Source organism: Dermacentor variabilis, chromosome 8 (assembly GCF_050947875.1).
Source record: "Dermacentor variabilis isolate Ectoservices chromosome 8, ASM5094787v1, whole genome shotgun sequence".
Taxonomy (NCBI): Eukaryota; Metazoa; Arthropoda; class Arachnida; order Ixodida; family Ixodidae; genus Dermacentor; species Dermacentor variabilis.
Genome location: NC_134575.1, coordinates 63,367,180 through 63,391,827, shown reverse-complemented (window position 1 = coordinate 63,391,827; position 24,648 = coordinate 63,367,180). Strand labels below are relative to the sequence as shown.

General features: G+C 44.0%; 1 protein-coding gene across 2 annotated transcripts in view; it reads right to left on the bottom strand.

Annotated features, from left to right (window-relative positions):
• Positions 1 to 19,654, bottom strand: part of LOC142590277 (uncharacterized) — a 39,330-nt gene extending 19,676 nt beyond the window's left edge. The window contains exons 1-5 of one of the 2 annotated variants that reach the window (XM_075702261.1): positions 19,459 to 19,654; positions 17,131 to 17,163; positions 14,290 to 14,316; positions 8,668 to 8,700; positions 5,119 to 5,145 (exon numbers count right to left, since the gene is read on the bottom strand). In XM_075702261.1, the coding sequence (XP_075558376.1) occupies positions 5,119 to 5,145; positions 8,668 to 8,700; positions 14,290 to 14,316; positions 17,131 to 17,163; positions 19,459 to 19,498 (160 nt within the window). In that variant the 5' untranslated portion in view covers positions 19,499 to 19,654. The remainder of the gene's footprint in view (positions 1 to 5,118; positions 5,146 to 8,667; positions 8,701 to 14,289; positions 14,317 to 17,130; positions 17,164 to 19,458) is intronic. The other variant, XM_075702260.1, reaches the window with a different exon arrangement.
• Positions 19,655 to 24,648: the final 4,994 nt, after the last annotated feature.

Genomic DNA, 24,648 nt, shown 5'->3' with positions numbered 1-24,648 from the left:
TCCATCATTTAAAATTCTTGATACTTGGTTTAGTCGTGGGTTCCTGTTTAAAAAACAGTTGACAATCTCCCATTTTTTACTGTTATTATCCACGTGTAATATTTTTTGCCCGAAATATAATCGTTTAGCTGATTTTAGTTTAGAGGTAAGAGTGTTACAGAAGTTTTTATATGGGGCACGTAAGATCATGTTAAACGGTTGCCTTTTTGTTTTCCTATTTAGGTCATCCCGTTTACACAATGCTGTTAATAACTGCTGCGAGATCCATGGATTGTGATAAGATGCTACAGTTCTTTTCAATTCCTTTTTGCAGGTGAACTGCAGTAGGTGTGATATAATACCTGAAGAAAATTTAAAAAATGTGGAAAATGCTTTCTGTGGGTCGTTTAGTGATTTAATTTCAGACCAATTTGTATTAGCAACAGCAGTTATGAAGCCGACTTTTTCCAGAACGTCTTTAGTATGTGAAGGTGGGCAAGGTCGTACGTTGGAGTTGAAGCGTAAGAGCAGGGGATAATGATCAGTGATATCGATGTGCAAAACTTTTGCCTCTGGTGAATGAAGGAGGTTAGAAAGAGCATGATCAATAAGTGTACCTGTGCCGTTAGAAACATCACATGTGGGGACGTCAATTAAACAATCATATCCGTAGCTATGGAACAGGCTAGTATAGTGAATACATATGGGTGATGTTTCATCGAGTAAATTAATACTTATATCACCCATTATAACAACGCTCTTATTTTCTAGTGATACAGTGTGTAAGATAGGATCAAGATTGGTATAGAAATCATTAACTGATGATGAAGGAGAACGGTAAATGCAGCCAAATATGAAATCCTTGTTGTCCTGAGCAAGAAAGCAGTTACTGAATTCCATCCAAACAGATTTGTCATTTGTAATGGTTAAGGAGAGGTCATGTCTTCTTCGATATGCAATATTAGGAGAAACAAATATGGCCGCACCACCGTGACAGCTCGTTAATCTATTGCAGTATTCCGATTTATAGTTAGCCAAACAATATAAATTTTTGTCGTCGTCGATAAGCAAATTTCAGTAATGGCATTTAGCGAAAACGAACTAGTTAGCGATGGGAGGAAATTATCGATTGGGAGTCAAAGTGCTTACGAAGACTCCTCGCGTTAAAATGAATGAGTGAACAAAATCCCCTTAAAAAGGAATTCACTTGATGGGGTTTCAGTAGAGAAGGCATAATGTTTATGTCAACTGGTTAAAGAATGAGCTCTAGTCTATTTTGGTTAGGTCAGATTCGTCTCGAATGCGGAGAACTTTGCTCTTAGTGGTTTTCCTAGCCTGGATTTGGCAGTTGTCCGTCCAAAGGAACATCCAGTTCCTTTCTTTCTTCAAAGTTAGGGCTTTCGAAAAGAGAGCCTTGTTGGATGGGGTTAGATGATCATTTACGAAGACGGGAGCATTAAATGAGCCAGAAAGTCCAATGTCACTAAGACAGAGTTTGGCTTTACGCGCTTTGCTCACAAAATCAGCTTTCTGCGTTCTGGAGCAGAACCGAGCAATGATATTATTTTTTGTCGTTAGCTCTGGTGGGTACACGATGAACAATGTCCAGATCGCTGGGCGATATGGGACAGCCAATTTTGTCTCCTACTGTTGTCATTGTTGCGATACAGTCCTCTCCTTGGGAGCAGGGAATGCCCTTGATCTCGACATTTCCAAGCCGAGAGTACTGTTGAAGCTTCTCCATCTTGAGAGTCGATGACTGGTTTTGATATTTAAATTGTTTGTTCTCGGCAATTAGGGTTGTATTTTGGCCACGTAGTTCTTCTACAAGTCCGTTCAAGTGCTCGGCACTTGTATTCAAGGAATCAACTTTTTTTTAGCTCGACAACATCAATCCCACACACCTGCATTCTTAGAAAGATCTTACCAAAGACTAGTTCATGCGTGCTTTTAGCCATGTTGTTAATCTTAACTTCCCGCTCCTCAATTTTCTTTGATAGTTGTGCATTCGTTGGCATGTTATGAGTATTAAATAGAGACTCGGATAGGAAAAAAACAGAAAAAAGAACAGTTGATGGCAGCAGCCGCAGCAGTGGCAGGAAAAAAGGAATACAAGGAAAACTAAGGAATACCGGCGCAAACAGAGGAATCAGGCTCCAGATTTGGGTCATGCAATGCCGCTGCTGCCAGTGAAGAGCAGGCGTCGATGTCGGCTTGTTTGTAGGGCGTGAAGCGATAGCAGTGATCTCCAGCGGTGATTTTGTCGATGGCAGCAGCAGACCACGAAGTGGCTACTCAGTCGCAGATTCACCCATTGTGGATGATTCAACGCCGTCCATGGAAGCAAGGCGGCGGGATGGCACCACGAAGATGTTCACCAAAGAAACAGTGGCCTACAAGGACAGCTGCTGAAACAGAGGAATCAGGCTTCAGATGTGGGTGATGCAATGCCACTGCTGCCAGTGAAGAGCAGGCGTCGATGTCGGCTTGTTTATAGGGTGCGCAGCGATAGCAGCGATCTCCAGTGGTGATTTTGCCGATGCCAGCAGCAGTCCAAGAAGTGGCTACGCAGTCGCAGATTCACCCAGTGTGGATGATTCAGCGCCGTCCAGGGAAGCAAGGTGGCGGGATGGCACCACGAAGATGCTCACCGAAGAAACAGCGGCCGACAAGGACAGCTGCGCAAACAGAGGAATCAGGCTTCAGATGTGGATGACGCAATCCCGCTGCTGCCATCTCAAATATATGAAGAATGTTCAAAGATAAATCGTTCCTAATTTTAAGATTATCATTCGAGAGCTCGAAGACTTAAGCTGAGATGTCTTCCACTGGCGAACCGAAACATAGACTGCCTTACCTGATGAAGGCAGCTGCTTTGTCCGTTTTATAAGCAAAAAGCCAAAATTAGCGTTGGTGAAATACAAATGTTGTAGCTCATGTTTGCTTCCTTGATAACAATTACTTAAACAGTAACCGTTGCAGTAACTCGCTGGATACAAGAAAGGTGACAGGAGAACAATAAAATGCGCCAGGGAGAACGCTAGCACTATTTGTATTAGTAATTGCACATACCTTTTGCCCATCAAGATTACGCTTCGTTTTAGCTGAGGACAGGTTTTGACCTGCGTTCTAGAATTTTAAACGCGTGACAACTCCACATTATCTGATAATTTACATTTTCACCTTCCTTGAATGGCGTTTCCAATTTTCCTCAGCACCTGTGGCGAAATTAGAAGCACTGGACGCTAAGGCAAGCCCGGAAGCCTCATGAAAAAAGGAGTACACAAGCGCATCCGTGGAATGCAATGCCGTCGCATGTTGTGGCGCCCTAGGCGTGAATGTCTCTATTCTAAAGCACCCTAATAAATGAAAATTTAGGTAATAAGAATTACCAGGAAAAATGTCGAGACCTTGTTTTACACAAACACATTCATGATTCTTCTACTGGCTGTTTGTTTCATTCGCATTGTAAAGCGTCGCTACATTCAGACAAGCCCTAACAACACCAGTGATCTATAGGCCGAACGGATTATTGTCGAAAAGCAGCGCATAAGGTATGACGGAAGATGGAGGGAAGGGATAAGAAATCACTTTGACCACTGTTGTTTCTTTACCGTGGACTGGATATTATATACACAAACACATTGCGTATACGGACCCATCTTCATTATTCTACAGAGACGGAAATTTTACTGTTGGCCTCAACCGTAGCACCGGAATGTGGTGGACACCTCATCAATGCGCCCTGTAAAATTGCATGTAAAATCATGGCACATGTACAAGAGCGGAATTTTTTTTAAATATACACACGCAACGTATATGCGGGAATCTATGATAAAAAAGTGTCCTTGAAGCGCTTAAACAGATTATATATAGCTTTAGTTGACGCATTCGCCGTTGCCTAATTTTTGATTTTATGTGAATCAAACGAGCCAATGCTGTTTATGTTTAAACACAACACAGATTCCAATTTCAATCTAAGGGGATGTTTGTGCTTATGTGTTTAAGCCTGTGCTTGAATAGAAACAGCCGTGGACGTATATGCACAAAAACAGCAACGCAGACATGGGAAAACAGGTGCGCTCGTATCTCGCTGTTGAGCCCAGCTGCTGAAGTGCGTGGCTATTCTCGCAGCTGGGTCATACGCGTCACCGCCTCTCCCCCTATCTTGGAAGTATACGCTGTGGGCTCAATGGCTGGGTGAGTAGAGAGTATTGTCATTTCATGTGTACTATGCTCCCGCGCACCTAGGGCCTGGAGGGTGCGTAATCTTAAATATCGGGGAACCGTTCAAGCGAGAGGAAGTAGAAAGCGGAGCTTTCCTCTGTTTGCGCTTTGGAAGTGAGCATTCACAGTGAATATTCGCGGTCATCGATTGATATCTGTTCATGTTTTTTTTGTGGGCGCGGAACACAAAGATTCTGGCTTTAATTAGTTAACTAGCGTTTACACAGCCAATAAAAACACTACCAGACGCATAAGGTTCACTTTTATAATAATATTTTGCCATCGTTATGAATCCTTGGCCTTTAGGAGGAAACTGCCAATTGCTTAGGAGAGTGATAGCTGCACACGAAAATCATGCTGGTAATATATGACTGGTAATGTTATTTAAATATATTTAGTTAAATCAAACGAGCCCTTGAAAATGATGGACGCTCTATTTGTGCGCTTTAGATGAACGTGTGAGCTGGTCATACAGCTAAAGGTTATATTTAGTGATCTGTCGCAAACGCACAAAATGGGTGAGCTCAGTGACTTTGCTGCTCAGAATTCTGCGCCAAATTGCGCTCGAGCATGCAATCGCACATGCGCAGTTTTCATGAATGGGGCATCCCCCATAAGAAAAATCAAATAGGCCATTCAGTATACCGCGGTATTTCATTAAGAGGTATGTGTGCTGCGTATATACCTACGGCGCGACATTACGTGGCCAGGTTTTGTGCTGATGCATTCTTTGGGAAAGAAGAATTTATATGCACTCACTGGGTGCTCAGTGACATTTTAGTAAGATGCAGTGCTAAGGAAGGGCGGTGCTAATATGTATTCAAGAAGCATATTGTACGATATCCTCGCAGACTGGCGGATTCGAAGCACTAGTGGGAAAGGAAAAGAAAGCGTCACTTTAATAACACTTACCTGTGCTTGTTGCAGGGGTGCTAGTACCTATGTGTGAAGAAAATCAATGTCAGCGAAGGGTGGTAATGCCAGTGCTAATGCTGGTAAGTGCCCAGCCTGAGATTGGCTAGACACTTTGTAATGGTTCAACAAAGTAATTGACAGCAATTCGCAGTATGTGCTGCAGAAAATTATTTTATTGCATGCCAATTTTTTGTAGTGAACAATCATTACAACCTGAAAACCATGTCAGTAAAACTTATGCGCTGACCGATAGGTCTTATATGCCCCAGTAACATAACCTACCATTATGAGAGGAGTCATTGTGGCGGGGCCCGCATTGTATGCTGCTACTGGTGCTTTTTACCATGCACTTTATATTTTTTTTCAGAAATGCCTTTCTATCGCAGACGCATCAAGATTGTTTCATATTGTCGAAGAGATTTCTCCTTTTAACAAATTATCTACAACTAAAGTGACACTTACACGTCATTTCAACGGTGGCCAGTATGAAATGACAAGCGGGGTACATAAAAAAGCATAAAAATTGAAGGCTCCTCAAGCTTTACCTGAGGGATAGATAGGTGACAGTGCACGTGGTGTTTCTGTTGCTTTCTCTTTTGTGAATCATTTCAGTTTTCTCTTGCTGTCTTGGTAATTGTCCTTAGGCTATGTCTAGGCCTTGTGGTTTACTTGAAGGCTTCATATAGAGCGACCAGCAATCGTAGCCCTCCCCAACGCAAGAACGCTGCTCGTGTCACGGCCGTGTAGTGTATGCCCAGATTGAAAAAAAAAATTCCGCCAGAAACTGTTTAAGTAAGACGGTAAACTTCATTGCGATTAACATTTAAACAATAAAGCGACAAAGCATATTGTCATATCTGAGACCCTACATGCATGAGGCGTGTACTACAAAACTTGGGCACTGCTCAGGTGCTTCTATTGTGATTATGATGACGATGATTTATTCGTAACCCCTTTTGAAGTAGGGCAGCGAAACGTAGTCGCCAAGGTAAGTCATTAATGCTTCGCATCGTTCTCTTGACGGCACAGTACTGCTCACAAAAAGACCAACATAAATGAAACTGACGCAAATATCCGTAATTTGGTGGGCGCCTTGCGCACCTGCGTGCCCATTCTTGCCATTTGGCGAACAGTGCACCGCCGTAAATCAAACGGTGCCATGTCACTTAGCCCCAGTCGAAGCTCTATTGAATACATTCTTCTTTGCCTACGTGTTCCTTAAATTTAATTTATTCCCTACAAAATCTCAGTATACCTTGTACAATTAGTTACATATGCTTTTACCACACCCAGCCCTATCAGTCACCTCCCAGCTTTTTATCCATCAATACTTAACACGTATCATGCTTATCTCGACTGCTGACTGATGAATGCTTCCACTGATTTTTATCTACTAGTTCTGGGATGTGGACGACGTTGCCTTAACGTCTGAATGCGTGAATATCAACGCGTTCCATTATGATGTGCTGACATGTCTGTGGCTTTCTGCTCCAAGAGATGCATGCCTCAGCCTATTGTAAATATTTGTTCATGTATGGCTTGGCCTTGAGGAGCCCGCTCAGGTCTCAAAACGCAAGGCACTGCGCTCAATGTTGTCGTACAGACCTTTCTATTCTCTGTTTTCCATACAGATAAATCTCCAAGTTTATTTTGCTTCTTTTCCTTGCATCGAATTTACTGGCTCTATTTCTCTCACCTGCGTTTTTTATTCCTGGTTGTCTATCTACATTTCTTTGCCCTAGACACTGTTGACTCATTCTCTACCTCTTCCTCAATTGTGTGTCCACCCTTTTGATGTTCAAATGCTCTGGCATTTTAGGCGCCCAATTTTTCATGAACATTTCTGAGCCTTTATTAACTTATTTTGCTCGGAACCTCTCCAACTTCACAGGAAGCTCTACCGAAGTGACTGCGCCTACATATCAGAGATAACATATATATATATATATATACATATATATGTATATCAGGAATCCGACTCCTAGTTCTCGTCTCTCCGCTAAGCCCCGGTAGAACAGTACGTGCCCGCTTTTTAGCACTGTATATGCTTCTTTTGTCCTCCTAACCTCACTGAGCCCTATTATATCCCATTTACTACCCTCTAATTCCTCCAATAACACTGCTAGACTCGCCTCACTAGATAACGTTCTAACGTTAAACGTTGCCAGGTTCAGATTCCAATGGCAGCCTGTCCGGTTTTAATAAGGAAATAGCTGGTAACATACAGGAATTCTATAGCATTAACGAGGGGGTGGCAGGTCGTGTTGTGAAACTTAATGAGAGGTACAAATTGAAGGTGGTACAAGTCTATGCCCCTACATGCAGTCATGATGAACAGGAAGTCGAAAGCTTTTATGAAGACGTGGAATCGGCGATGGGTGAAGTCAAAACACAATACACTATACCGATGGGCGACTTCAATGCCAGCGTAGGCAAGAAGCAGGCTGGAGACAAGTCAGGGGGGGATATGGCATAGGCTCTAGGAATAGCAGAGGAGAGTTATTAGTAGAGTTTGCAGAACAGAATAATATGCGAATAATGAATACCTTTTTCCGCAAGCGGGTTAGCCGAAAGTGGACGTGGAGGAGCCCGAATGGTGAGACTAGAAATGAAATCGACTTCATGCTCTGCGCGAACCCTGGCATCATACAAGATGTAGACGTGCTCGGCAAGGTATGCTGCAGTGACCATAGGATGGTAAGAACTCGAATTAGCCTAGACTTGAGGAGGGAACGGAAGAAACTGGTACACAAGAAGCCAATCAATGAGTTAGCGGTAAGAGGGAAACTAGAGGAATTCCGGATCAAGCTACAGAACAGGTATTCGGCTTTAACTCAGGAAGAGGACCTTAGTGTTGAAGCAATGAACGACAATCTCATGGGCATCATTGATGAGTGCACAATAGAAGTCGGTGGTAACGCCGTTAGACAGGGAACCAGTAAGCTATCGCAGGAGACGAAAGATCTGATCAAGAAACGCCACTGTATGAAATCCTCTAACCCTACAGCTAGAATAGAACTGGCAGAACTTTCTAAGCTAATCAACAAGCGTAAGACTGCGGACATCAGGAACTATAATATGGATAGAATTGAACAGGCTCACAGGTACTAGTCTCTTTTCCAGTGCTTCATTATATCTGATATTTGTTCCAGCTTGCCATGTTGGCTGTACTGGCATCATCGACCAGCTGCGCATTTCGACGGCCCAGTCATAGCGCACAAAAGGGTTGCGATGCAGGCAGCATTTCTAGTTGTTCACTGGCTGACATCTAATGCTAACCGCGCCGCCACACGTTGCTAATAAGAATAACCGTTATGAAGTCCCCGTATATATATATTTGGCGTATAGAAATTATTCAATAAAAATTCTGGCAAATTATGATATGTGGAATAGACATTGTAACTTTCTTGCAATACCAGCATGTAACTGTATGTTCTGTGTGTAGGAGAAAATTTGCGTAAACTGCTATTTTTATGTTTTTTTAGGAAAGCGAGTAGAGCAACCATATTACCAACGACAGTAACGTATGCAGGAATAGCTGCTTACTTGTAGCGCTGGCATCTCCGCAGCCTTCAGGAACTGTGGAATCATGAAAACAACCGATGGGGTAACATGAGTACAAATTACATATTTATTGAACAAGACGCATGCATAGTTGATAAAACTCATGGTAAATGGGAAACATAAATACATTTTAAATATTTCTGATGGCGTAAATGTTGTCGTCTTTATTAAATAGTTTCTCTTTAGGAATCTGCTTTTTCATTCGAGTAAAACACCAGGTTCCCACACCTAAAGTGACAGGAGACTCGGAATTTTGCTGCCATGTCGCCTATTATTAAATAGTAGAAGCTTATTTTATGTGCAAAAACACATTGCCACAACATCCTCCAAAATCCCGTTGCACAGACCAACGAGACGTCAACCGTTTTTGCTCCCATCAGCTGAACAGTTAAGGCGTAACGAAAATGTTGGGCTTTCAGTAAGCTTACAATAGGATTTCGTAAATAAGTGCTCCGGAAATTCGCAGAACCCAGGTATTTTTTAAAAGAAAAAGAAAGCTGCGATGTACAGATGGTAGCAAAAATCTACACAAGCATCCGTAAAATTTTACAGAAGAAAATTTCCCATTTAAAGAAGTGTTTTTCCGTGTGAAGGAATTGAGACCCTCAATAACACCTCTCGGGCACAATACGAGGGTTTTCTCAGCATGGCGTATAGATTTCCTTACACCTTGGTGTTACTGTTGGGTAGGCGGCACAGTCTTGTACTTTTTCACACCAGTACATTCTGTATTCGAAAAGTATAAAACAAAACCTAATGCTTTCTGCTCATAAAAAACAGAAATATACTCTCTATGTACTTGACAACTAAAGCAAAATAGAACTTTTTTTATTAAAACATTTAACTTCGGAGACATAGTTTCTATGAATCTGTGGACATTTGTTGATCTTTTGTGAACACATACAGGGCATCCAAGTACCATGACTGCTCATGTATTGCCATTTACTATTCTGCCTTACCATCTGGCCGAGTTTCTGCCAAATTGAGCGTGCGCCGGGGGCCTGAGACCATCGAAGAATGAGGGCTTTAAGCGTTAACATTTTCTACGACAGATGCCCACGTGATGATCCATATTGCATATGTCACTCGAGTCGCATATCAACTAAAGGCATTGCAATGTATCGAAGAAACAGAGGTAAACCCGAATGATTTGATTTGTATAGACGCAGCTGGACTCCTATTTTAATCAGGAGTCAATGACAGGGCCCACGATGGTGGACTTTGGGTCTGTAGAGCAGCGCCTGAATTTTTAGTTTTGGCAAACATATTTGACTGATTGCTCGCTTTGCTGCTTAAGGGGGACACAAAACGCAATGAAGGTGACGTTCTAGAGGGTCTCTTGAACGAATAAAGCCGGTCCAAAGCAAAATAAACCCGAACCTCTAATGCACTAGATTCGCCTATAAAAGTGCACATCAAGAATACTTCAGGATGCTGTAACCCCGGCCGCTCCAAAAAGCGGCCAGGGCAGTGTCCTACTGGACATTTTGTGCGGTGCATCTTTGCCATAGTTTAATTGCAGTAGCCTAACACAATGCCACTCGATGTGATAACATAAAAATAGGCGTGACCTAATTGAAAACTCTTTTATCTAAAGTAACAAAATAATTAAAAAGGTATTAAAACTGCGGAAAACAAGGCAATTTTTATTAACGAATTTTTTTCATATCTAATGTGCTACTTTAGCGACCCCATGTTCATTTGGGTGGACCTCAATTTCTCTTTGAACTACAAGCAAGTGAAAGAAATAAATTGTTTCATAAAATGTGTATCGACCTCCCTGTGATAAATTTACGAGTGTTAAATAAAAAATAGTACTGCCGGGCATTTCTCGGGACTCACGAGGTTAACCTTTTACGTTCGAGACCATTTCGAATTTGGTACTTATTGAATAAAATATTTCATCATTAGGCTATTTGGCCATTAGGATTATGGTACTCTCTTTGGCAACATCTGAGAAAAGCAAATAATACTTCATAAACACCCGAAAGCCGGTTCAACAACGTCAGGATACAATACACATGCACACCATCTTACAAAGACTGCATGTTAAAATTTACGCAAAATATATTGGGCAAGATATTACTCACAGTTGATAGTTCGTAAGACTTAGGCCGTTATGAGTGTTAAATTTTAAACGCTTTCTACAGCGCCGCACAGTACTAGCATAGAAGGAGGGAACATGTAGAGCAATAACTGCAGATAATCGAAAAAAAAGAAAACGCGCATGTATATAGGCGGGAGATGAACAAGAGCGAAAAAATCTAATAATGGTATTTTTGTCACCGGTTGTGCGGTGACGGTTTTGTGCGCGTTAAAGAACCCCAGGCGTTCGAAATGGCCGGAGTCCTCCACTACGGCGTGCCTCATAATCAGAAAGTGGTTTTGGCACGTAAAACCCCATAATTTAATTTAGTCTTCATCTTTCAGTCGCTCTCATACTATTATCATGATTTCATCGTGGTCGTTCTATTGCGGTCATTCTAGCTTCGTCATCCGATTATCGCCCTACCATGGTCGCCATGCCATCATCGCCGTACCATCGTCATCTGAAAGTCATCGTCACGCTATCGTGTTCATATACACATCCTCATCATATGATCCTCATGTCATGGTCTTCAAGCTCTCGTCATTTCAGCATCGCCATGATTTGGAATCGTGAGGTCGTCGTCGTCATACCGCCTACATCAATCTACTGATGTGATCCATTCTTCTTCACCAAATTGACATCATAGAGTTGTCGTCATGTTAGGCATGGTCAAGGCGAACCCTACTGAGCAAGTGTCATATTAGAGTTTGCTAATCCAAACAAAAATATGTCACATGCAGCCGAAGTTACAGAAATGGGAAAATCACGGAAAGAAGGAGTTTTCAGCAATACCGTGCGTAGCTACATTGACAGTGGCACTGAGATGGGTTTTCTATGGATTTTTGCTTACAGCGAAGCTGTTAGCCTCCATTGGTTGGCATTTTTCGTGTCGGTCCATGAGCAGAAGTGATAACCATATGTATTGATTCATACCGCTCTAAGCAAACAAAATGCAATGTCTCTTCCCGCTTGTAATACAGAGGATACAAGCGCTCAGCAAAGTGAAGCGAACAGTGCATATGCTCATTGGTATCTCGCATACAATGTACAGAAGAGTGCAAGTTTTCATAGACAACAATTTTAGAACAGATATCTATCATCATCACCAGTGGCTTGTACCACCGTAAGCAAAAATGCAATGGCTCATACTCCCGTAAGCAATGGCTCATTCTCATGTAAGCAAAAAAATGCAATGGATTTGAAGTGCCAAATACTCCCGTAAGCAGTGGCTACAAGCGCTCAGGAAAGTGAAGCGACCAGTGCAACCATTCATTGAAATCACCCGTACAGCACACTGAACAGCAGTAAAAAAAAGGTCAAACCTAGGATCCGAACCATCAATGAATAATTGCATACCTCGATCAGCAGTTTTAGCGGTTGTTTTGCAACAGCTTCGCTGGGCATACACTTTAGCAGGCTGGGATGACGAGTTTTCTTTTCGTTTGTTCGTGTTTTTAACCTCTAATTCTCTCCATTGGGCCCTTTTGGTTTGTACGCGCGTCAATGGTAATGTGTTGTGTCTGTACTGTTTAAAAACAAAGAAAACCTTTTACATTATTCCTGAATTCCTGTGTGTCTTTCTCAATCCTATCGTTGAGTGTAGTACGACCCCTTAAATTTCCGAAGTGAATGTTTAATTCAGTATTAACAAATTATTTGGTGGTGCAAGTAACGTCACATGCTTCACTGCATCTGTAACGCTACTGAGCAGCACTATTATTCTCTTTTTCAAATGATGGTGATCCTATTCTCTAGAAGCGAATGTTTCTCATATTGTCTAAGGTGAACAAGGCTTTTTTGCTTCTTCTCAGGCACTGTAGTATACAGAAAGCACTACTTTATTGTAAAACATTCACGCCTTTTTTTGCGAGTAGGTTTAGTGTGTCAGAGTTAACGTGACCGTTATCGCACATATGGCACCGCCACCCACGGTGCGCTTGCGATGGAACCGTGTTTGTAGATGTTGAAAATAGCGGTAACAGGAAAAAAGACAACCATTCCTATGAGAGCTTGTTTACAGCCATATGATGCTTAATGATTAAATGTTATTCATGGGCCGTATTCTGTAGCGGTTCGCTTTGGAACCGGTTCGGTCTGGCTGTTACGTCTGGATTACGTCACTCGGAGAAAGAGTGGAACGGGGCGGCGTGAGGGGAACCAATCAACGAGCGGCAGTCTGCCGGAAGATCACTTCATCATTTTTGTTTGTTCTTGGGTGACGGTATAGCAATTGAAGGATGTTGCTGGTTTGAGAAAAAAAAAAACATTGGTTTGTATAGAACACTTGCAAATATAAATTTCAGTAATAAGTGTGAGCTTGCGGCGCAGACGGCTACTGGGAGCTGTAATTTTATTTGTGTTGATTTCTTATTTAGCCGCTAGGTGGTGTGCCATATGTTATGCAAACAACTTGCCTCGCTTTGTTTAAGTTTTGGACTTGTTCGCGCGCCAAAACCGAAACCATGTCGTCGCACAAGGACAGGCGCCTGCGTCATCATGTTTCAGGGAGCCAGCGCCAAATACTCGTTTCATTTGTCGAGGACCACCCCTACCTAGCAAAGGCCTCGTGTGTGTTGGGCCAGCAGCTGACGGCGGCATTCTGTTGCGCCGTGGATGGGAATGTTACCCATCCTTTTTCTTTGCAGACAACTGTAATGGCCTTGGAGACGGTTGTAATGATCCGGCTGACCGAAGGCTGCGACAGTGTAATCGCTTCTTCATTCCCGACGCACTGTTGAAAGCTCCCGGTAGCAACAAACCGCAGCACGCACAGCACTTTCATCGTAGTGTCGACACCACGAAATCTTTGAGGTCCGAGATGTTCTTCCAGCTCATTGCAAAGACGTCGCACTATGTCTTTGGAGAGCCTAAAATGCCTTCGAAACTCTTCGGCCATGCCGAACGCGTCGCGTCGTTGCCTCTCGTCGCGTCGTTGTCTTTCGGCGCTCGCGAGCAGCACAACCAAAGGAGCCGCCATTGCCGTCTCTGTCTCGTCTCGTCTAGGTGCCAGCTCGTCAGCTGGCACGAGACTAGCCGGCAGCCACGGTTGCCCTAGCAACCCTCGACATCATGCTCGCCACCGCGCGCGACCCTCGAGCGAACCACTTCTCCGCCGTTGCTCTCGTAGCAGGGAACCGGTTTCTTTCCAAATGATTGACCTGTGTGACGTCAACAAATTTGTCGTCCCGCGCACCAGGGATGACGACAACGAAGCGCCGACCAATGGCAACAGCCAGACCGAACCGATTCCAAAGCGAACCGCTACAGAATACGGCCTCATGGGTAACCTAAATCTACGATGGCACAATAGTAATAATTGTCCGACCATTTACCCTGAGATCAGTGAGATGACTGCTGACCGCTGTGGCCCCTATAGCTCTAGCTTTCTTAGTAATTTTTGATCTGGCCAATTGTCTGTTTGCTCACAAAGGTAGCCCTTGTCGATACTTAGCAACCACTATTTAGCTGTCGCCCTTGATATTAGATGATTGCGACTGAAGATCCAATGAACTCACCTAGATTTGTTGTCGTGCCAGACTTTCCTAAATATAAAAAAAACATAATGACAATAATTAATATAACGCAACACAATTTTAAAAGCTGAAATTGATAACACAGTTTTGTACAACCTCTATATCGATGGGGGAAAACAGGCGGGGGTACGGAGGGGGTAAGCAGCGTTCTGAGTGAATGACCTTACACGTTGAAGGACGGATGATACTTTATTTTGACACATACTCGGCTAAACTGCAAATGCAAAATCTGATAATATGTAGCGAAATAATCGCAGGAGCGAATCCGCAGATTGTACCCAAACATAATAATACAATGACACAGAACATTATTACTTGTGTACCCGAGGTATCTTCCTAGAGGTTTGTGGGTTTCGGCTGTTTAAATCCTTTGTGGTTACCTAGCAGGTATGGTGTGCCGCTGCTAAGCACGAGATCGTGGTACCATGTCCTGGCCGCGGCGGCCGCATATCGATCGGGGCGAAATGCAAAAAACGCACCTGTCCCGTGCGTTGGCGCGCACGTTAAAGATTCTCTGTTGGTGAAATTCACCTGGAGTCCTCCACTAAGGCATGCCTCATAATCAACTCGTGGTTTGGACACGTCAAGCGCCAGAATTCAGTTAAATTCAGTTAGATATATTGAAGAGCTTCCTCAATTTATTGACTAAACCGTTCTCAGATCGCAGATTTAGAAAGTTCTATTACTACCGAGGTGAAAATTTCCCACTTGCCTTCCCGTTTTGCAGTTATAAACAATAACTTTGACATATTTAGACTTCCTTCAAAAGGTAATATTGCCTACGCTGAAATCCACTTGCATGTAAAAAATTGAATTCCTTCAGAGAATCGCTGTATTTACCTCTTTCATGGACGAAAAAAAACGGTTTGGTCTGTGCGCAATGCTGTACAATTGTTGCATCTGATATTGTTAAAGAAAAGTCAATTATGAAGGACGAAATACGTTCCGAATACGAGAGAAAAGCCCGATGTCTGCGCCATTAGTCAGTTTTTAAGAAAAAGTGAATACATTTCTCATTGCGACCTTCTAATTCCTCGTGGTAAGATTTATTGTAATCAGAAACAGCATGTCAAGACAAGCGTTTGCTCTAGTTTATTGAACACTGTACCAGTTATGCTTGACAAGGTTGCACAGTGAAGCTAAAATTCCGTAAAAGCAGCTACCTCTTGTAAGTATCCAAAGACAACGCACGTCTGATGCAACACGGTACATAGCGTAGTTTCTGGTACACATCGCTAGGGTAAGTATTGGGCATTCCATAATTGTTGGAATTGCGCATGGCCAACTGCAAGGCTTACCGTTGATAGAAACAAAAAACAAATAGTGCGACGGGTTCTTGTGCAGCGCCTACACATTGCACAAGGTAGATAACATTTCTCTTTGTGGTGGTTAGAAAAAAAGTAAAAGAAAGCATTGCGGCAAATAAAGAAGAAATCTATGGCTAGTGCAACCGTTACACCTGATTAGGGAATCTGAAGTAGTGGAAATGATAACTTGGTCACCAAGCATAGCTACGCACTTGCTTTCATTTATACTGCTATAGCACGGTGAAGTTTCCCAAAAAATTTTAATGATGTGTCATACTCCATTACAAAGCTAAGAAAGTAGGCGTAAGTCTACACAACGCCTAATTGTTCTGGCCACATTTTGCGGATTATTTCTTAGTGCATCGCTGGAGCCGCCACGTATAGTTCACAAATTGAACTTAAATTGATCCACGCCGCATTTAGAATCCTTCAGTTCTGACACCTGCCTTTTTAAGGGTTTTGGGGCAGCATTACCAGGTTGGAATCCTGAAACGTCCAATTTTTCTATGAAGTATTCAACGAACTATGAGGTATTCAAACATGTTTAGTTTTGTTAATATTATATACTTATCGAAAGAAAGCGTACAGTTTTCATTTGCGGTTAGCTTTTTTGTCTAATGTAGAACGTCCGTATTTATGAATAGTTTATCATTCTCACATTGGTCGCATTATGAGGAAACTAAACGGAAACGCTTGGTCATCTATCGCTAGTAGAGAAAAGAGCAGATTTTCGCTACCTTGCAGTATCACAATTCGATTTCCAATGATGTTGTAACTTTCAAGCAGTTCCAAGAGGAACTTTAGTGGGCAGTAGCTAGACTACTTACATTAAAACGGTGTTCGCGTATGACTAGCGCGTGTATGAACTTGCCCGCGTACAACGCATTCGAGCAGTCGGTAGATAATATTTTACCATGAGTTTGTCGTCCACACACGATTTAGTTAGCGGTAACATTTAACGTAGTTTGTTCCGCATTTTCACTATATTTGATAATAGTCGGGGTTTTATTTATCGTGTTGCACGACGCTCATTTCTGAGTTGCTCCAATGGTTTGTATATTGCTATTGGAATATATTGCTATTACTCCAATTAGTCTGCACAGTTTCAACTTCGACTGCACATTGCCGATAACATTCTTCTCGTTTAGAACAAACATGAACGAAAATGCCTTGTTTATTTTACCGAGCATGTCGGGATAACGTACTACAAACATCGTATAACATCGGTGAAAGAACCAGGATTTTAGGTAAATATTTTCGAGTCTTTTGATTTAGCCTGAAATATTAAATTTTTTTTATTATTTCGAATATGGGCAAATGGTGTCCATTTCTGTTACTCTTGGATCCTTAGTACTATTTGAAACTTCAAATATTTTCTTTCTTTGCATGCGCAATTCAATATTGTAAGAATGCTTCATATTTGTTCCTCTACTGGCGGCATGATGGCAGAAATATATCACCACGTGAATGAGTAAAATACTGCAATGAATTGATCGTACATAACTTCTTCACCTACCTTCACAACCTGTATCCTGCACTCCGCATAGTACTGTGAAAGAAAAAATATAAATAAATTTCTAGACGACCTCGACTTCTACAATGCACACAAAGGATAGAATGGTAGAAATCACTCAGCAAACAGAGTTAATAAGTGTGTTATGGAAGGGAAAGGTGCTAAAAGCTTGAGTACACCCAAAAGCCTCGGTCTCTCTCTAGCGTCACAAACAAAACGGGGCAGGTTAGGGCAGCGAAAAGCGCATCAAAATAGATCAGTGCATAAACAATTTCCCTACGATGTCACATAATATTGTCAAGTCAACCGCAAAGGCTCTCCGCGGTGGCCAACACATTATGCAGGCGTACGCAGGTACCCGTAGAATGCACCGAGTACCTGTCGTCGGGTAACTTGCATTACATTCATGTTTTATAAAACAGCCTGGTCATTCATAGTGAAATATCATGCAGTTATAGACATCTTCACCGAGCTCTGAAAGATGTTAACGACATTTTTTCCATGTAGCGTACACACTTATGTGTGAGCAGTAATCGAGTCGGGGCTTCCCAGAATACTTGCTTCAGGCCGATGGCATAGTCATTTAGTTTACTTCAGGAAGTTACCTCAAATGCTTGTATGCGGTACAAAATTTTAAATGGTGCATTAAAAAGCGAGCACAAGGTTAGCGGTGACAAACCGGAGAAATATACACTTCGCGGCACTTCAAATGATTTTCTAAAGTCTCTCTGGTGAAAGCGGCACAGAGGGCATGTTGTGCTTACTGCTTGCTTAAAGATTTGCAACCTGCAGAGAGGGTGCATATTTGTTACGTACCATAACTTTCCAAATATCTGTTCCAGTCACACGTATGGGTGTGTCCTATGTACGCTTGTTTTTCTTTCTTTCTGTAAGCTGTCACACGTTTCTACAAATTTTAAAATGATTGATAACTGCCTTGCGCAGTACCGGTGTATGAGGCAGCAGTAGCTTTTAACGGGACAATTGAAGGAATTCGCAGCTGTTGCTTCTTTCCCGATTGGCCGAATGAATGAAGATTTTTTTTCTCCATATTCGTCTTACGAATAAATTTTGGATATGTTTAGCGCAATAAAAGATCAAGTGCTGAGGGAGGAATTTATTCTGGCTTGAGACGAACAGCAAACGCCGCCTGGTGAAAGCAACTCAAGCATACATTTCTCAAAGTGTGAACTGAATTAGATACCGTACAGTGTGCAAAAACCTAAAGATGTGAAATTTTATTAACGTAAATCAGTTACTATGCGTTTTGTCGCATGCGTGGTCTTCCTGTATGATGTCTGAAACCCGTGGAAAAATCCGGACCATCCCACTATGTTAGTAAATGTTTAACACAACAAAAAAGCAATAGTACGATAGCTGCGATTGTTTACTTTCTGCATGTTCAACGTTGTCTGGAAGGCCTACATACTGTTTTCATTTACGGTATTGTTTCTTTCCTCATACATTACCACAATACGCTCTACTGCAAATGGGAGCGTAGAATAAGCATCGTATTCAATATAGCAAGAACATTTCTTAGGATGTGTGAGAAAGAAATGGCTACAGTAACAAACCAGGCGTGCTCGTTTATCAGAGGGAGATAATTAAAATCTCGTTATCTGTACCACTGATTTACGATGAACATTCACTAATTGCATGTGTCATGGGCATGACAGAAAGAATATTTACTAATTTATATTTTACATAGGTTACTTACATAAGTCGAAATAACGGGTGGCTGCCAGTATAATTGTTAGTAAGCATCATTCTTTTTATGAGATTTGATCAGTCGCTTTTTTCAAGAAACTAATATATTAGATAGTGATGAACATTTCTCCTTGAACACCTGGAGAACTTTCTGTTGCTACGTAGTCAAAGCTACAGTCGGAATACGCGTGCGCTAGCGTCGCTGAGCATGGTGTCATCCTTAAATCAATATCTATGTCACTAAAATCTGAAATCACGAAAAGTGTTCTCTTTGATGCACTACTATACGCTTATATACGCACAACTATACGCTCCTATATTTGGGCCCATAGTAACAGAAGAGCATCATTATTCTAACATGGCTGCAAACTTGTTTGCAAAGTCATATTTCGGCATATACCCTCATGCGACCTCAACTCAACCACGGGAACTCTGTTTTCTGGAAGAAAAAGGCGCAGACCACGATGTCAAGCTAGTACGGACTAATTTTCCACTAATGCAAGTTGGCAGCTACGACATGATTAACTTTTCTTTCATAGCCAGAAATAATGGTTTTTAAGTATAATGCAAATCTATAGAGTAGGAGAAATTCAGAAGAAGTGAAGCATAGAACGAACGGCTTGCCTGTTAGGAAGACCAATGAGAGACACCGGGCAGCAACCATGGCTCAGCTGACGGGCTCCTTACTTCTGGTACGTTAGGTTTAAAGCATACGAGGAAAACTCACAGTAGGATGGTATATAAAGATAACGTGATTTTTAGCTCGCAAGGTACTGTAGTGAGCCAGTAGGAATGGTTTGCTCTTGCTTAGTGACTATGAGACGTCAGCACTCAACTTTAAATTTATGTAAAAGGTTGTGTACGATTCCGGAGCCCTTTTGCTTGGCACTCCATATGTCAACAAACGTTAGGACGCCCCTGTTTTATCACATTAATATGTGAACAACGAAGCTGCACCTCGACAGAAACGTATTTCAAAAGTAATGTCCTACGGTTTTACAATGGTATAGTAAGAACGTTGGCTTGTCTAGGTTGCGGAATAAAAAATAAACGCTTTGACCTAAAGTGTATTTGGTCAAGTCACATCGTTTATTGAAGAGAACTGCGTTTACGAATGCGTTAAGCTAAACTTTAAAAAAATACCCACCGGCCACATTTAGGCATAAATTTTAACATCTGACAAAGTGCAACAACAAAAGAGTGATGAGCTGTGCGGGAAATATAAACCATTTCATTTTTCTTATATTCAGCGCGCTCTATGGTAGCGGCGCTTGAGCACACAATGCCGACACTCTAGCAGTGTTTTTCAAGGTAACAAGGCCGTACTATTGGCTGTAATTACTTTGTTTTCACCAGCTCACCCAACAGAACGTGAGCTGTTTTCTTCTGTTGATCACCTCCGCCTTGGTTTCTGCCTTGTGCTTGTCCAACCAATATGTTCTTTAACGCTGCATGGAGACCTCACGCAGAGAATCAACTAGGACTGCGGATCGCGAGGCTCCTCACTATTTTTTTGCCCGCTACACCGCAACTTATTTTTATATTTTTGTAGGATAACTGGCTCTCTATAGTAACCTCCGAGAGTCAAAGCACAACTCGGTGCAGACGAATGAAAGATGTATAATTTCGTAAAGCAGTATTTTAGAACTCTACTTAATAGTTTCTGATTATATTTCCTATTCTTCATTTAGTATATTGTTACGTAGGAAGACGCAGACGCAAAGCTATATACAAGTATATTTACAAGGGAATACGCCACACTTCGCCAAGAGGCAACAGCCCGCGCTAGCGTCCAATCATCATCGTCGTCTGCTCACTGCCCGCCTCTTCGTCATTCTAAACACTGTTCCGTAGCAATACCCCAGGCGGCAAAAGGGCTGCACCGGAGCGACTAAAGGCCGGACTCGGAAGCCGTGTAGTAGGTATTAAGCCTACTGACGTGCACGACATCACTTGATGCCAGAGTATAGGATGAGGTTGGACACACAGGAGCAATTTCGTACGTCACAGGCGTCACCTGGCGCAGCACGCGGTAGGGCCCTGTGCATCGCGAAAGGAGCTTTTCTGAAAGTCCGACGTGACGAGAGGGCGACGACAGGAGCACGAGCGAACCAGGCGAAAACTGCACGTAATGGTGGCGCACGTTTTACTGACGCTGCTAAGTGGTTTGCGAAGCTGTCAGTCGAGGACGGGAAAGCTTGCGTCCATGGTCGGCGAGGGCGATGGCGTCGTGCCCATACTCGCTCGTTGAGATCGCAGGAGGAGGAAGTGCGGTGTCAAGGGGCAAGGTCGGTTCGCGACAGTAAAGTAGCTAAAATGGAGAAAATCCAGTAGTGCCATGCCGGGAAGAATTGTACGCAAATGTGACTTAAGGAAGGGCAATGCCCCAGTCGTTGTGGTCCTTGGAAACGTACTTGGAGAGCATATCGGTAAGAGTACGGTTTAACCACTCTGTCAGGCCATTGATTTGAGGATGGTACGAGGCAGTCAGCTTGTGTTGAGGGGAGCAGGAACGCACAATGTCGGCGATAACTTTCGAGAGGAAGTTACGACCACGGTCAGTAAGCAGGTGTCGCGAGGCGCCATGAAGTAAGATAATGTCACGCAAGAGAAAGTCCGCGACGTCAGTGGCGCAACTGGTAGGAGAGCCCGCGTGATAGCATATCGGGTGGCGTAATCAGTTGCGACGGCTACCCATTTGTTCCCAGAGGATGACCTAGGGAAGGGACCAAGGAGGTCCAATCCAACACGAAAGAACGGTTCCACAGGAATGGCGATCGGCTGGAAATGACCGGCAGGTAGCACCTGAGTTGCTTTCCGACGCTGGCAGCGATCACAGGTGGCAACATAGCGTCGTACGGAGCGAGCGAGACCAGGCCAATAGAAGCGGCGGTGGACGCAGTCGTACGTGCGGTTGCCCCAAGTTGTCCTGCAGTAGGTGCGTCATGCATCTCAAAGAGCAGAGTCTGTCGTAGACGTTTTGGCACGACAAGAAAAAGATCAGATACGTCAGGGAGGAACTTACTGCGGTACAGAATGCCGCCCGGAAGGACATATCGGCGAACGGATGCATCGGTCGGTGTAGAGGGCAGACGCTCGATGAGTGCTCGCAGGGATAGATCTCGGTACTGCTCATCGGCGATATCAACGAAGGCAGACACAGCGAAAATGCCATTGGCGGTACTTCTATCGGCGCCGTCAGGCTCGTCTACCGGGTAGCGAGACAGGCAGTCAGCGTCCTTGTGTAGTCGGCCAGATTTGTAGGTGAGAGTATACGAATATTCTTCGAGGCGTAAGGGCCAGTGACCAAGTCTTCCTGCAGGACCTTTCGTTGAGTATAACCAGCAAAGTGCGCGATGGTCTGACAACGGAAAAGTGTCGGCCATATAAGTATGCGCGGAACTTCACAACCGCCCAAATCAGGGCAAGGCACTCACACTCAGTGATGGAATAGTTGCACTCCGAGGGTGAGAGGAGCCTGCTGACATAATCGATAAAACGGTCGTCGCCACGCTGGCGTTGGGCCAGTACTGCGCCAATTCCGTGACCACTGGCATCAGTACGCCCTTCGGTAGGTGCAGAAGGATCGAAATGGGCCAGAACGGGAGGCATTGTGAGAAGGCCGATTAGATGCGATAATGCAGAGGCCTCGCTATCACCCCACTGGAAAGGGGCGACTTATCAAGAACTTGGTTAGTAGTCGTGCAATGGCCGCGAAATTTTTCCCGAAACGGCCGAAGTACGAACAAAGGCCGATGAAGCAGCGCACATCCTTGACACACTTCGGAATAGGGAGGTGCGTAACAGCATGGATTTTGCCTGGGTCCGCTTCCACTCCGTTCGCGTCAACGAGATATGCAAGGAAGGTAATCTGGCGACGGTCGAATCGGCACGTCGATGCGTTGAGTTGCAGACCCGCTCGAAGAAAAAACTCCAGGACTGCTGAGAGGCGCTCGAGGTGCGTAGGGAACGTTGGGGAGAATACTATAACGTCGTCCAAGTAGAACAGGCACGTGGATCATTTGAAACCGTGAAGAAGGGAGTCTATCATGCGTTTAAAACTGGCAGGAGCGTTACATAGACCGAACGGCCTCACTTTGAATTGATAAAGACCGTCGGGTGTTACAAAAGCAGCCTTCTCGTGAATCAAGATTGTCCACGGTAATCTGCCAGTAGCCGGAGCGAAGGTCAATAAAGGAGAAGTAGCGAGCACCGTGGAGGCAGTCAAGGGCGTCATCAATCCGAGGTAGGGGATATACGTCCTTTCTGGTAACCCTGTTAAGGTGCCGATAATCCAAGGAAAAGCGCCATGAGGCATCCTCCTTTTTTACCAGTACAACAGGTGATGCCCATGGACTGCTTGACGGTTCAGTAATGTTCTTGGTAAGCAATTTGCGAAGTTCTGCGTGAATAATTTGACGCTCAGCCGGTGACACTCGATACGGGCGGCGATAAATAGGAGGGGCATCGCCGGTATTAATGCGATGTTTAACAGTTGTAGTTTGGGCCAAAGGACGATCGTTAAAGTTTAAAACATCGTGGTAGGAAAACAGAACGCGGTAGAGCTCACGAGCGTTCTCGGCGGCATGTCGGGCGCAATCATTTTCTGTAAGTCGGCGATGGTACAAGTTGTCGACTGCGGTTGTAAAGGAGGATCAGCTTAATTGTCGTTTACTGCAATAGATGGTACTGAGTGATCCTCGAATGAGCAAAACTGGGCCAGAGACATCCCGCGTGGCAGCACTTGTGTCGTCCAGCCAAAATTGACCACTAGCAGGCAGACGCGATTCACCGTAATAGATAAAACCGTATGAGGTACTGTTTTCCAACATATAAATAGGATGTCTTGCATAAGAGCCGCAATGTAGTGACCGTCGGGCATTGGTGGGGATGACACTAAGTCAACGTAAGTCAGTGCCAAAAGTGGCAAGCGAACGAAGTCGATGGAACTGAGGCGACTGGGGTGTGGTTCAGCGGGATCCGGAACGGGCAGATCAAGGCGGAGAGTAAGGGCGGAACAATCGATTAGAGCAGAATGTGCGGAGAGGAAGTCTAAGCCGACGATGATGTCGTGGCGACAGTAGGCGATGACTTTAAATAGCACGACAGCGGAGCGATTGGCGAAGGAGACGCGGGCGGCGAACATTCGAATTACGGGGGCTGTTCCGCCATCGAGGACACGGACAACAGGCGTCGTGGCGGGCGTCATTATTTTCTTCAGGCGGTTGCGAAGGTCAGCGCTCATTACCGACAAATGCACCGCAATGTCCATAAGAGCAGATATAGAAACACCGTCGACTTGCACGTCAAGGAGGTTCAGATGAGAGGGCAACGTGAGTAGAGGATTTGGCGGCGTAGGGAGCAATGCAGTGCCTCGAGGCACTGCATCGTGTAGTTTTCCGGATGGCAGCGGCGTCCGAAGGGATTCGGCGAAATGGAGCGACGTGGCTGGGGAGAGCGAGATTGTCGGCGCTGGAGCAAAGGCGAACGAGAATAGGCGCGGTTCGGCGCAGGAGAATCAGTGGCGGCATTATCGGAGCGTGTGACATAGGGACGACAAAGGCCACATGAGGGGCGAGAGTAGTCAGTATAAGTAGACCGGGTCGGGGAACTCCAGCGACTGTGACAGTGCGGAGAAATGGCTCGATTCGACGGCATTGAAAAGAAATGGGCTTGTCGTCAGCAGTGGGCCATTCAAATAGGTTGCAGAAACGTGGTGGGCATTAGGATGCGGGACGGGACGGAATCGATGAAGCCAGGTGGTTATCAGGACGATGGGCCGAGCAGATGGTGGGAAGACCCATGTTTGCGAAT